Genomic DNA, 15,082 nt, shown 5'->3' on the forward strand with positions numbered 1-15,082 from the left:
CCTGAAGCCTTCTGATGTGGTGAGGTGTTACTGTGTGTGGGCAAATGCTTAAATCCTCCTGAAATTGTGTGATGATCCTCTGTGTATCATGGCTGTCTCATCTGTGACATATGCTGTGACAGGGATGCAAAAAACCAGGCCCGTACTAAAAACAGTAATCATTCTTGTACCAAGTAAGTCCCAATGTCTTAAACTGTGGCCCCTTTGGAGATTTAACTGGGAGATATGGAGTGCCCTGGATGCTCAGTCCCATGAAGAAGTGAGAACTGAGTGTATGTATGAGTCCCTTTTGCAAATTCCATGCTCATTATGGTGTTTGCAGTTCCTTCAAGATCAGTGAAGCTCTGGAAGAGCTCTGCAAAGAGTTGCTTGTGTACTGTTCTGCACACAAGCTAGTGTGTTCATGGTGTGTGGGAAAAGCATCCTGAACAGAATGGTCAGCAATCAAGGGGGAGTTTGAAGCACTCTCCATCCAGGCCTGGGTTTACAGTAGTAACTGGTATCCTGTGATGCCATTGCAATACAAAGGCTCCCTTGCAAATCTCACCGTGGGGGATCTCCCCAGCTCATGCCAACACCTCCACTGTATTTTGAGTCAGGGCCTTGCTGCTACACAGAAGGATGGCAATTGCTTACCTGGGTTGTGATTTAGGATTGCAAGGTGCAGGTGGAGCCATTTCATGTCAGTATCTCAGAAACAGGTAAGATTGCTGATGCTAAACTCTGCAATTACTAAGACAGAATTACTGTCAAGATGCTGAAAAGAGCTTCTTAAAGGGAGATACAATAAGATTAAAAGTACTTTGGTGGTCTTGTTATGTTTATAACTTTATTTTATAGGCTTAAAAAACAACATCACATATAAAGCTGTAAATGAGGTAAGATGTTTAATGTTGGTAATTACTGGACATGATAATCCATCTGTTGCCAAATGGTGATTTTCATGTAAATCACCATACAGTATGATCCAGAGTCTGCTTATCTATTGTACACTAGGAGTGATTGATTTTCTTATTAAAGCCTACCCACCCCCTGCCACCTTGATTAAATGCTACTGATATAGACTGTGTTTGCTAACATTGCCTGTCCAGGGCAGGGAGTGTGGAAAACTGTCAGTATTCTGCAAGCACTCTTGTTGGAGTATTTTTTGGTGCATATGATTGTCAGGGCTGCAGAACAGATGAGAGATAGGTAACCAGTCCAAGCACGGAGGTCACATCTCTCCACACATGCAGGTCCACACAGTGTTTTTGTTCTCAGCACTAGTACCACCAGGACATTTTACTCTCCCTAACCACTGGTTTGCAGCCCTCTCACGTAATCCTTTCAGACTGGGACAGTTTTTTATGGACTGTGCTGTGAACAGGTAAGGGAAATCCTCTGGCTTTAGAAGGAATGTATTTTAACCATTCTCTGATCAAGCTCCCAGTCTAGTTTCTGTCTGGACGCACTCTTGGCCAGATGCAGGGGACAGGTCAGGTCTCTGCAGGACGGAGTGTGACAAGTGGGTTGTGGAGACAGCAACATCTAAAATCAGGCTTGCTGCTGAAGGAAGTGTTGTAACAAATCACAGCTAATTAATTTGAGTGGGAAGAGTTTTAAAAGTAAGGTTTTAAAGTACCTTGAAGTAGTGTTGCCCCACAACTTCCTCTGGTTATGAGAATAGCTAAAGAGAACCTTTAAAAAATAGCATAATATTATGAAGTAAAGACCTCCTTGAATGTATGGATACTGTGAGAAATTGAGGGATCTTCAAAAGCCCCTTTTGAAAAGGACAGTGAGCTTTTCTTAGGGGTCTCTGATACAGGACACTAAACTAGTTTCTGTGAGAAATGAACACCTTAATGTTCTTGGGATTTTTGAAACTCACTACCCAGAAGCTTGAAGGACAGTGTGTAGAGGACCCATAAAATCCCTGTGGAGTGATACAATTCCTCTGTGGACTGTTTGAACCTGAATCCACTTGTGTATCAGTAATTGGGAAGATACCATTGATGTTGCCAGGCATGGCTGCTTATCAGAAGCCTGAAGTGATCTAACAAGACCCAGGTTCAGTATGGTTCTACTCATTCTGAAAAAGGATTGTAGGATACTTTGCCATCTGCTTATGTAATGTGAACTACAAGGTGTGTTCCCATACAAAAATCTCCATTCTGTGTTAACATTGCTGTCTCAGGCCAAGTCACATCCTCAGGGGTGGAGGAGGGATTTGGGATTCATGTGTGGCAGCTTGAAGCCTTGTGGTCCTGAGTTTTTCATACAGATAAAAGTTTGGTCCATTTACATATCAGGGGTTAATCCTCCAATTACAGCTTCAGGTAATGAAGTAATTTACCCCCAGTTTGCTCCCCCACAACTCACTTTTATTTATACTTCTCAGGACCTGAGGAAGTAAGGTGTTCTTGAGATATAGGTCTAGAGAGGAATTGTTTTGTCTGAATAAAACAGGAGAACAGTAGCTGACAGGCTATGGAGTTTTAGAGTTATACACTAAAGCAGTACAGGATCTGAAAAATATAAAAGCTGAATCCTGAGAAACCTCTGCATTTCAATCTCTCCAAAGATAAAAGTTCAAACAAGAGCTGAGTTAGGGTAACATACAGGGAGGAGTTGCAATATTCTGCTAACAAACTTAATCTTGAATTATCTGCTGAGGGGATGTCTTTCCTTCTGGCTGGCCATATTTCTCCTTTTGAAAAATTAATTTTGCCACCCTGCACCAGCCCATATTGGACATGGATTTTAGTCTCTTTTCATAAGGAGGTCCAGATGTGAAGTACAGATGCCAGGGAAGCTGATTAAAAGCTAATTACTTGGTGTAAAAGAGAAAAAAAAAACCCAGAAAACCCCCAAAAAACCCCAAAAAAACCCAAAACTTGTTTCTTCTATGACACCCAAGAGAAAAGCCACTTTGGGCAAAATACATTTGTCAATATCAGCTTTCAGTAGCTGAGTGTAACTGAAGATAAGCAGAGTTTGTTTTTAGGAGGAAGACGGCAGCCTTATGTGCTTATTGATGAATAACATCAATAACTGCTACCTCCAGTCATGTAGCAAGTAAAATAATTTAGCAAGCTTCAGAAAGATGATGTCCATAAATAACTTTACATTAGTGCTAGAGGTGTCTGACAGCGAGTCTGCAATGGCACAGTGCCAAGGCCATATAACATACAAGGGTTTGACTTCACTTTCTCCCATTCTGGCTGTGACCAGTAGATAACTGGGTGTACAAAGCATGATGGTCCAGATTTGGGACTGGTGACAATTTATTTTGTATCTGGAAGAGGAGTTGTGAGATAAAACTGCCAGGTCCTTACAAACAGAAGCCATGCTTGGTGACAGGCCTGGCCTGGTGCCATCATGCACAGAAGGTCACTCTCAGGCTGTCCCCAGCTGTGCTGTGCTTTGCTCTGACTGGGACTGGAGGGCTGGCGTGGTATTTCATGTGATGGATCTGTAGCTTTTTAGATGGATCTGCCAGCTCCACTGGCATCAGCAGGATGGCTGCACTTTAGCTGAAAGTCTCTTGCTGGGAATCTCCCGTTTCTCTTGGGCTCCAATGATCTGTGAGAACTGGCTTTTTGCTTCACTGCTAATGAGGTGACACACAGGAAAAAAGCTTGTCATGAGCTATGGAAATGAGTGATTGCTTAGGAATTGCATTACTGCTGTTGATGCCTTAAGGAGGTGGAACAGAGGCTAGACATAGTTAAGAGGTGGCTATTTATTGAAGTGCCTTCAAAGGTCACACCCTGGCACATTCCAAGATGCTCCAAGATGGAAGCAAAAGAGGGTTTGGTCACAAGATCTCACACATTTTTTTATAAGTTTTAGACCATTTGCATATAGGACTTAACTGTCCAATTAATAGCTTAAAATGATGAGATTTCATCCTCCTTGCTTGCTTTCTCACTCTCCTCTTTTCACGTTGTTTATGCTTTGGGCCTGAAGTTTGAAGAGATTGTCCTTGACTCTCCAGCTAGACTAGGATTGTTTTGTCTTCACCACCCTCTGAAAAGATCCTAGTAACACTTAACATAAAGCTAAAAGCTGCACACCAAAACAGAACAGGAAAGCTTGAAACCTAAGGTATCACTATAATCAACAGTGTATAAAGCAGTATTATAATTTCTGCTTTCACAGAAAGGTGAAGGAAGCACTTTTGTCTGCAGTATTCCTGGAGGTTTCCACATACACTGATTGTTAAGCACCAGTTGCTGCATTTGGTGAAAAGTTATTCTGCTGTCCATCCTATCTGTGTTTTGGGGACAGCGTGTGATCTGTCATTTACAGCATGGTCTGTATTTTTATAGGAAGTCAAGATTTATGGCAGAGGGAATCCAATTAAAGTTGTAGCTGTTGACTGTGGGTTGAAGCACAACGTTATCCGTCTGCTAGTAAAGGTAGGTCAGTGCTTGATGTCCCTTGTCACTTGTTTTGCTTTGGCAAGAGCCTCACCTGTACTCACAAGCCTTTCTTCCACCTGGACACATACATTTTAAAGGTAGTTGCCATCCTGAAGTGAGGCAAAATTTTTAGGATGATTTTTATGCACTGGGAGGTGTTTTTTGCACTTGGTACAGTGTATTGAGGAAGAGGACCTGTACAACAGCCTCTCAGCCATGGGAAGAACCCCAGAAGATGAGTTTTTAAAAAATAAGGAAAAACTCTCTAAAGAACAGTGACGGAAGGTGAAGCCAACATTATTAAAAATAAATAAATGGGAGGGGGATAAATGCAATGATGGTGAATGGTTGAAACAGGCCCAAAGTAATTGTGGAATGTTCTTCATTGAAGATATTAAAAACACAGCTTCCTCAGGCCCTCAGCAACCTGCCTTAATGTGGAAATTACCCCTGCTTTGTGCAAGGATTGGACCTGATGGCCTTATGAGGCTCATGCATCCCAAGTTATTCTTTGATTCTAGAATTCTATGAAAAGCTTTTCCTGTTTTTAGTACAGTGATGTAGCAGTTCTTGCTTCTTTAAGAACACAGGAGGATGGAAGGCAATGTCCTCATATTCTCTAGACGCACAGGATTTCCCTGATTCCATTTTTTAGTGTGGATATTTGTCTCAGTTTTGATGTGTAGGACTACTACTGGCATGTCATAGCAGTCAGATGAATGCACTGTGTAAAAGTGAACATATGTTACATGTGCACATACACACTTATTTTGCTTTCCATTAGTAAGTTTTGATCTCGTCAGTGAATTTCAGAGTAACTTGACAAACACCAAGGTGGCTCACAGGGGTCAAGTATTCCAATTTTGTGAAAGTAATATGGTCAGACTGTGGAGAGAAGCTGATCATGGGCAAAGGAGATAACTGATCACCGAAATACAACCTCAGGCTCTGGGACATGAGAGCATAGGAAGAACCTCCTTACAAAAATTAATTTGTTTCCTTCTTTCCTTCATTTCTTACTTTTTTTTTTTTTTTTTTTTTTTTTTTTTTTTTTTTAGCGAGGTGCTGAAGTGCACTTGGTTCCATGGGACCATGATTTCACTGGCATGGATTATGATGGACTCATAATTTCTGGAGGTCCAGGGGATCCCATGAAGGCCCAGGAAGTGATTCAGAATGTCAGAAAGGTACAGTGCAATGCCTATACTATTATACTTTTCGATTTGCCTTCTTTTCAAGTGCTTGAAGTAGCAGTTGATTGTACTAACCTGTTATGGGCCAAATGTTCAGACATTTCAGCTGCCTGGAATATTCCTCATGTTGGTCTGGTGGGATTTGTCTCCAGCCCAATAGTTACTACCAGGCTTTATAGACTTTGGGGAACAACACATGGCAAACATGGTGATCACAATTGCCATACCAAAGCCTTGAAGCACCCTGTGCTCTTTCAGGTCCTCTGTAGGAAAGAACAGCACTGGTTTAAGAGCTCCCACTTGGGATAATGTCAGGCACTAAATGGCTGTAATGCAGTGCCATTGCTTATTCCCTGCCAGTAGTCTGACACCAAGCTGTGCTCTGAGGCTTCTCTCTGAACCAGAGGGAAGGAGGAAACTTCCCTTCATAGGCTGTTGGCACTCTGGCACTGAGCTTTTTCCCAAGTCTGTGAGGGAACTGGCATGGTTTATGCTGGAATTACTGGGCAGAGACACTCCAATATCTGTTGAAAACCTTTTCATTTTAGGTCCTGGAGAGCAATCGCCCAGAGCCCCTGTTTGGAATTAGCATGGGGCATCTAATCACTGGAATAGCAGCTGGAGCCACTTCCTACAAGATGCAGATGGCCAACAGGTGGGGCAGCTCTTCTTCCCAGGCAGAGCAGCTCAGCATTGGAAAGGGCTGTGGAACAGCAGTGCTCTGCTGCTGAGCTGCCTTAGGAGCAGCTGGCATCTCAGTAACATTGCTCCTTCATCCCAGCCATTCTCCTTGCCTTCCATTTAAACTGCTGTGTCATGCTCTACTTTTTGGAGTGGTTTTTGAAAGTAATTTATCCCTATCAAGCTGAAGAACAGCAAAGTTTCTCTTAGGATTTATCTTTTTGAGATTCGCTGCCAGTATTTTACTGCTGCTATTGAACTGTTATGTATAGCCCCAGAGTTATCAGTTCCTCCTAATTGTGGCACTCGAACACATTTGTCACTTCTGTCCTCTGATCCCTCTTCCTTCCAGAGGCCAGAACCAGCCTGTCCTGAATGCAGTGAGTGGACAGGCTGTCATCACTGCCCAGAACCATGGCTATGCCATCGATGGCTCCACCCTCCCTCCCGGCTGGAAGCCTCTCTTTGTGAACGCCAACGACCAAACTAATGAGGTGAGCTTTGACAGAGAAGCCTCTATTTCACCTCCTGTGAGCTTTATTTCACCACCTGTAAGCCTGCTCTCACGTTATCAAGGCTAAATTTGTTGATTTCATCATCTACTGTACTTGGAACCCTGCTTTATAACCACTGTACCAGCCCCACTGCCCTGGATTACAACAGTGATTTTATCCTTTCCCTGGACAGAAGCCTTATTAATTTCCATTATTTCCCTACTGCTGGTGTTGCTCACTTGGCTACCATTCTCTTAGGGTTTGTGCCACAGCAGTGCAAGCCCGTATCACCAGTTTGTTGTGTTGTTCCTGCATTGCCCAGCACAGAAAAGGGATATCATTGCTATCCAATTTGATCTGTTATTGTAAATATAATTCCAATGGCTAAAGGCATGAGGAAGAGGGGCTGCCCATAGAGAATAGTTTACATGATCCAAAATGAAGTCCAGTGTCAAGTGGCATCCATGTTTGAGATCTCAGGCTTGTAATTGTCCACATCAAATCTTTTCCATCATGCCCAGTGTTGTGAAAGTTAGTAAAATCCTGTTAATTATCAGGAAATAAATGAAAAGAAGGTATTTTCAAAAGCAGTTTCCCTAATGGAAATATGCCTCCTCTTGTTTTGTATGAATGCCCAATATCAAGTCTGGCAGATTGAACAGTGCTGCTCTGAGCTATCCATCTGATGATTTTGGAATAAGTTTGGTTTGTCATTTGCTGTTTTCTTTATCCTTACAGAAGGATATCTAAACACAGAAAGGTATCTAAACATGGACATGTTTTACCAAACAAAACATTGATACACAAGAATTTACAGCTCATCAGTTTTTGAAATTAGTTTATTTTCACTGTTGACAAACTAAACCCATTCATTCCCAGGCCTTTCATGTTTGCTTTAGCTGGAATTGGGAGACAAAGGTGATAAGGCTGGACATGAGTCTCCTGGATCTAGTAGAATGTCATTCTTTCATGTGAGCTAAAAAAACATTTCTGTGAGCCCCAAAGCAGCAACAGTCTCCTAAACTTCATAGATGGAGAGGGACAAGGACTGTGTTGGTTTAGCATGCAAAAACAGGGTCAGGGCTGTTATGTGCAGTCTGTTGCATTCCTCTGCTTGAAAAAGAAAAAGCATTTCTTGTGACTGACTATCACAGCTGGACAGGGCCAGCACAGATTTCCACACTCTAACAAGGCATAGAGTAACCATTTTTAAAAGTTTTTTATTTTTTTTACATTCTTTCATTTAAAAAAGTTTTTATGAACGTTTGTGTAACTACAAGGAGCGTGAGCATTCAAGGAAAATGTGACAGACTGATGGAATTCTTTACTCTGAGAGCAGAAACTCATAGCATGATGTTGAGGTCAGTAGCTCATCTCTCATCCCTCTCCTATGCTGGCATACCACCCTAAGGCTCTGGATGGCACTGTGGCTCTACATGAGACTGTTTGGGCTCCTTTGTCCATTCCTAAGGGAAGCAGGTTGTATCAGAGCTGCTTTTCCCTGAATTTCCTCTTGAGGAACTTCTTTACTCCTGTCTGGAATTGGGGACCTGAGCAATGGCACCTACAGGGTGGTCTCCCAGTGGGTCATGCTTCTTGGTGCTATGAGGCCAGATGAGAAATAATTTCTTTCTGGCTCCAACTGAAACTACAACAGTGTTTCTAAACTCAATTTAGATGCTCCATAGGTGTTGTTTGTCCACAGCAGTGGTCCCCTTCATTACTCTGCCCAAGCCAGGGCAGAGATCAAGGCCCTCAGTCAGCATTTAAAGTGGATTATGGAAATCAAGAGTGTGACCAAAATCCATTTTTCCTATGACAGAACCAATCAGCTTGGAATGGTTAAACCATTCATTCCATAACATCCTTGTCCCAGGTGATCCTTTCTTGCCAGGTATATTTTTCTTCTCTGCCCCGTGTACCTGCTCTGTCAGATGCTCACAGCTTATCAGTGTTTGGTGTTGCAGTGGAAGCTCTGTCTCCACTGAGCCCCCCAGTCCATGGACAGCTGAGGGTTGCACAGCCCCTGCAGGGCTAACAGCAGAGCAAGAGACTGGGAATGAAATGGGTGTCAATTTGACAGCCCCTAGAACCACTTCTGTCCTTTGGCCTTCAGTGCTTACAGGGATAAGGTGTGGCTTTCTGTTCACTTGCTTGTCAGGAGGTGTCTAAGATAGTCCATTTTATTCCTGCAGGGAATTATGCATGAGACCAAATCGATTTTCACGGCGCAGTTCTATCCAGATGCAAATCCTGGGCCCAGGGACACAGAGGTAATGTGTGAGCTGATCTGGGCTTGCTTTCTGTCTTTGTGAGTGCAAATGTTTATCAGCTGGTGTACCAGTTGGTGGTGGTCTTAAACCTTGGGTCTGGAAGTGTCAGGTTCCTAGCAAAGAGCCCAGTCATGCATAGGCTTGTGTCTGCTTAGCTTGATCTGGAGCTAATTACAATCAGCAGCAAGAGGTCTATTGACTTCTTAGTGCTTTGGATCAGTGATTCCATTCATATGATGTGTATGTATTCAGTCCTGGTGGGATTAGCTGTGTTGGAAGTTACTAAAGTGCTTAAGCCTTTGCAGGATCAGGCTGAAATCTCTTGCAAAAGAGGCTGAAAAAGCAATAGCATTTTACCTTAACAGCAAAAAATACTAGCCAGATGCTTTGTAATAAAATCATTAACTTTCTAATATACTTTAGTTCCACTTTCAAATTTTATAATTACTGTAGAGTTATGTAAATGGATTCATACTTCCTCACTCTGGTTCTCCTAAGCAAAATGAAATTTTAATCCCCCATCTGTGACTTCACACAAATTTTGTAACAACTGGTTGCATAGTCACAGAATATGACTAAGCAGCATCAGGGGATGTGGAAGGCAGAGGAAGCATGTCTGAACATAAATAAACTATTTAGCATTTCCTGAGAGACAAAGATGGAAGAATACCTAGAAATGCTTACATTAATCTTAATTTGATGATGTTGATTAAATCTGAAAATAAATCTCTTGATATCAGGAACTTTCATAGAGATCTGATTGACTAGTGTATATTAGAGAACTCAAAAATCTCAGCTGTGTGTCTTCTCCAAGTCTGTGCACTCCCAGTGCTGGGATGGTTTGATAACACAGAGCCTATCCTGGTAGGCTTGCAGGAGCCATCATGCTCCTTCCACAGGCAATTCCAGCAGCCAGGCAGCCTCAGGGGCTGTGTGGCAGAACCTGGCAGCTGTGGGGTGAGTGGGAAGCCTGTCCCACTGCCTGGAGCTGCCTGATCCCAGTGATCAGAGCACTTTTCTGGCAGCTGCCCTGGGACCTCCTCTGGAAGGGCATGCTGATTTCACACAAGTGGTGTTTGGCTATCCCTGCTCAGAGCCCTGCTCTGTGCTAGGCACCATTGCAGAGCTTCCCTGAGCTAGTTCAGTGTATGCTCCTCTGTGTTTTAGCTTTTGGTGCACGTTCACTCCTTGCACTGGCAGCCACAGAGAAACACAGCACACAAGGCATGATTGATGTGTGTTTTCTTCCTGATTATGACCTCACTTTCTTCAATGCAGCTTTGTCAGATATGTCAAAGTTGTTATATACATTTCAAATAATGATTTCCTCTTCTGAAATGGTGTAAATCTGCCTGCTGAAGGCAGCAGAGCAGAGCTGATTGCATGAATTCACAAATGACCTGGCTTTTCCTTCTTTGCTTGGTATGTATTTAGTTCAGCTTTGGCAGTAAATACATGTGTTTGTTTTTCCTAGTTCCTATTTGATTCATTTATTTCCCTGGTTAAGAGAGGGAAAGGCACCACCATTCCCTCGGTCCTTCCCAAGGCTGGAGTGACAGCTTCTCGAGTGGAGGTCAGTGTACAGATATTTTCATGCCTATCAGTGAGGCTGGGAGCAAGTTAATTCCTACTGAACCCATGGAATGAAATAGCACATGGAAGTCAAAGGAGGCTTCTCTTATAAAAGTCCTGACAGCTGCTTATCTCACAGTCATCTGGCCTCTCTTGTGTTATTAACTCTCTTTTCTTTGAAAGAATTTAAAGTTCTGATGTTTCATGTATTTTCTTTGCAGTTCTCCTGAGAAAGATACTCTCATAGCAGTATAATGAGGTGCCCTGGGATAATCTGGCCATGAGATTTCACGCCAGCAGTATAATGTTGGTGCTTGGTTGCTTAGCAAATAAGTCTGAAATTCCTAACGTGAGCTGAATTTCATACAGTTTTGCTGTCTTAGAGGCAGCAGGATTTTGTGGGTAGCCAAAGTAAGGCATTGTTGTCTATAACCACATTATACAATTAACATGTTTATTGTATGCTTTATCTATGAGTCACACGTTTCTCTAAATGGAGATATATGGGAGAATTCCAGTAGAAGTACTCTTAAGAAGTATTAAAACCCTTAAAACTGGTGTGATTTTGAAAGCAACTTTTTCTCTTTTGAAAACTCATGTTTTGTAATTTAAGACTGTTCAGTGCTGCACAGTCTCTGTTCATTTCAACATCCACCACACTGGGACTGATTGTTTTCATGCCATTTGACACTTGCAGGTCTCCAAAGTTCTCATTCTAGGATCCGGGGGTCTGTCCATTGGTCAGGCAGGGGAATTTGATTACTCTGGATCACAGGCTGTGAAAGCCTTGAAGGTGAGGAGATACTGTGAAAATACTAACCTCATCTTTCCCTTCTCACAGCCAAACTGATCCTCCAGCTGGGGCAAGGAAGCTGGTGAGGATGAATGACCACAGGGAAAATAAGCAATTTTTGTTGGTGAACTTGCTGGTTGAGTGAGTGAGTTAACCATTCAGAGTTATCTTCCAAAGAGAGATGTTCTTGGGGTTTCCATCACAGCCTTCAAGCAGTTTGTTATTTGTGATGTGTTCCTGGCTTGTTAAACTGAATGGAAATGGAGGAGGAGGAATATGGTCAGATGTACCTGAGCTGAAAACCTGGAACTTTTGTGGTCTGTTAACGCACTGCAATGTAGACAAGCAATAACAGCTGAACAGTTGGCTACTACTGTACAAAAGAACACCTCATCAAGGCAGGTTTTATAAATGATATTTCTTTTAAATGGGAGGAGTTTTAAAGGTCAAATATGTCAGGTTTTGTTTCCAGAACAGGTCCTAGAAAGGTTACTAGGGCAAAAGTTCATGCTAGAAGGTATAGAAGGGTAGAATGTCCTGTAGTGGGGTTATTACAGGTAATGTAAGAGTTACCCAAGCCCCAAGTTCATGTCTAACCTCATGTGAAGAAGGAAGAGGGAGCTTGCAAAAGCCTGACAGAGTCAGAGCAAAAGTAGGAGCTGCCTTCAGGTGAGGTGATGGTTGTGAGTGGTTCTCAGGCTGTCCTGATGCCACAAACATCCTGTTCCTGTGCTGACCGTGGAGTGAAGGAATGGAAAAACCAGTTTTAGTAATGTTAAATATAATCTGGGCTGCTGTGGTTCGTCCCCATGTTGCAACACATCTTGTATTGCATGTGTGTTGTTTGTATACTGTACTGCTGTTGCTGGCTACTAGTTCAAACTGACCACATCATGAGAAGACAAGTACAGGCCAGGAGTGGAGGATCCAAGAGTTGGGGAATGTCAATAATGACCCATTTGGAAAAGAGGTATCTCCTTTTTTCATTTTTTTTTTCGTTTTTTCCCTCTCTTGTCCTTTAAACTCAGCTTGGGATTGTGGAGGTAAATGGATTTTTTTTAGTGATAAATATCCTCAGTCTGACCTCCCACAGAGTCCTTCCCCTTCACATGGGAAGAGCTGCTGTGATCTCTAGGCTGGTCCAGAGGCAGAGCTTGTCCTTCCTGACCTTGCCTCTGGCAGAGGCATTCAGGGCTGCATGTGAGAGAGGAGTGGCTGGTCAGCCCTGCCAGGGAAAGATGCTGGGAGAGAATGGACCGTTAACAGGAGATAGGAGAGATTTTTTTTCCTTAGACTTGTTCATTTTGTTTGATTTTTTTTTTAATGAATCAGCGCTAATTAATTCTCAGTGCTGATGTTCTGATTCATTCTGCTGTGTGGTCCTGCTCTTACTTGGCTCCTGGATGCTGATTCATTATAAGAAGGTGATACTAATATTTAGTCCTAGACAGTTAAATTGGTGCTTCTTTTAAAGACTAAAAAGTCTTGTGGAGATGGGACTTCTACAGTCATTAAATTTGTGTCTGAAAAAAAATACTCATCAAAGGCAAGAAAATCCCCTGAAGAGCAAGGCCTGGAAGCATCTGTGATCAACAGACTGGCTTGTGGTCACCTGGAGAATCTTCTGGATAACTTTCTGTGGGGATTATCCCAACTCAGCTGAATACAGGTGTATATTACACAAAAAGAGAAATTGAGCCCTCCTGGAGTATTACTAATCCATTGCTTTAATTAAGTTGTAACAAATGTCTCCAGCAGAGTGGGTGGCCATGACAGAGTTCTGTATGCTTTTAAAAAACTAAAAAAGCCAGAAGTTAAAGGAAAAGATTGCAAGAGGAAAAAGCATGTGGATTAAAATCCAACATACTAAGTAACTGGGCCAGAATGATGTGATATCAATTAAATTTATCTCTCAGCACAAAGAGCATTAATTTTCTCATTAATTGTCCTCATCATCACTGCTAGTTGATCTTTAAAATACCTTGTCCCAGATAAGCAGGGAAGAAAGAGATTAGATGTGCAGATAGTCCAGCATGTTGAAAAGTAATAAATGTTTCCCTCCCCCATTTGTTTCAACGGCCATGCATTTTTGAATACATTTATTAGGGAGGAATGTTTTGATCTTTTCCCTCACCATCACCATGAAAACTATCCAGTTAAGGATCATTTGTCTAAATCCAAAATACTTTCCATGTGGATTTTATATATTCTTTCCCTCCCCTGTTCCACATATTTCCAAGGAAAGTGTGCTTCAGTGGACAAAAAAATCCAACTTTTGACAGGGAAAAAAGGTCAGCAGAAATTTACAGCCAGTCTTTAAGGCAGTATTTTAAGTTATCAAAGAAAGGAGAGGAAATGTTATCCAACCCCTGAACACTGAGAGGTCTGAGTGAGTGTCCCACTGCTCCAGGTGAGTTATTTTTTTGTTCCCCCAAAGCAGTGAGACAATCACAAATTTTAAACACAGAAAAATCCTATGGCATTTTCATGCTTACTGTGAATTGAGGGAGAATAGCCCTTTTTGTACTGATCCTAGCAACAATTCCATAGCATTTTCTTCAGTCTGTTTCTTTATAATATTTTGAAAATATTGTTACTATTCCTCTTTTCAATGGGAATTATCATTTTTTTAACCTTTTAATAACTTCCATATATATATATTCAAAATTACATTTGGAAATGCAATTTGCATCTATAACTAGCACCTTTTAATGACTTCCACAAATATATATTCAAAATTACATTTGGAAATGTAACTTGCATCTATAACTAGCATTTTTTGCAAATGATGTTTGTTTGTAGTTTTTCAGCCTTGCATGAAGTTGATGGAGATTAGAATGACCTCCTGTAAAAATAAGGCCCTGGCCTTTGCACTTTCCAGTCCACCTTTGCAACAAAGCAGTAGAACAGTTTTCTGTATCTGCATGTCTACTGCATGTGGTTGATGTGGGGTTTTTTTAAACTTGGCCACACTCATCACTTTTAGCAAAACTTGGTTGGTTTCCTCATTATGTGCTGATATTTCAAGAGTGAGGAGGATTGACTTGCCCAGCTCTAACTCAGAATTTGCTATTAATGAGCAAACTACTGCATTTCTGTCTGTAGCTAAAGAGCAGCAAGATTGTTATAGCAGAAAGCAGATAAACTTTATTATCTATTATCACTCTATCTCAGTTTCTCATCTGTGACAGAGAAAGAGCAGTGTAAATTTTTGGCTAACCTTCATCTTGCATAGAAAGGCAGAGTTTGTCTTTTAATGTGTACAGTATCAAATAAAAAAAAATTACGGGATGAGATCTTTAAACTGATAATACCAGGACAATGAAGTATTTCTATGGAAAATCAAAGAAAAAAAAAGTGGTTTTGTTACTATTACTAGTTTGTACAAAAATCTGAGCACTTCAAAGACCTACTGCTTGGCAATAAAAGATTAGCTTTTGATTAATTTTTTTTGCTTTGTCACCTTTAATCTGACTTCCAAAGGCAGACAGACATGAGTATGCTGCAGTTTGTACCTGTCTCTCCTATATAACTCCTAAATGTGTTAAACAATTTCAATCAAATTTCTGAGTCATGTGGGAATCTCCATTTCATCAAGATTCACTGGCTTGTAAGTAAAGAATTGGCATTGGCTCAGCCTTCAGACCAAAAGTCTTTTATAGGACAGTAC

At 41.6% G+C, this 15,082-nt stretch overlaps 1 protein-coding gene across 1 annotated transcript in view; it reads left to right on the plus strand.

Annotated features, from left to right (window-relative positions):
- Positions 1-15,082, plus strand: part of CPS1 (carbamoyl-phosphate synthase 1) — a 92,457-nt gene that overhangs the window by 15,139 nt on the left and 62,236 nt on the right. Inside the window, exons 7-13 of the mRNA XM_021532591.3 lie at positions 4,314-4,403; positions 5,465-5,593; positions 6,148-6,254; positions 6,633-6,774; positions 8,970-9,047; positions 10,522-10,620; positions 11,317-11,412. Coding sequence (XP_021388266.2) covers positions 4,314-4,403; positions 5,465-5,593; positions 6,148-6,254; positions 6,633-6,774; positions 8,970-9,047; positions 10,522-10,620; positions 11,317-11,412 — 741 coding nt within the window. The remainder of the gene's footprint in view (positions 1-4,313; positions 4,404-5,464; positions 5,594-6,147; positions 6,255-6,632; positions 6,775-8,969; positions 9,048-10,521; positions 10,621-11,316; positions 11,413-15,082) is intronic.

This window comes from Lonchura striata, chromosome 8 (assembly GCF_046129695.1).
Source record: "Lonchura striata isolate bLonStr1 chromosome 8, bLonStr1.mat, whole genome shotgun sequence".
NCBI lineage: Eukaryota > Metazoa > Chordata > Aves > Passeriformes > Estrildidae > Lonchura > Lonchura striata.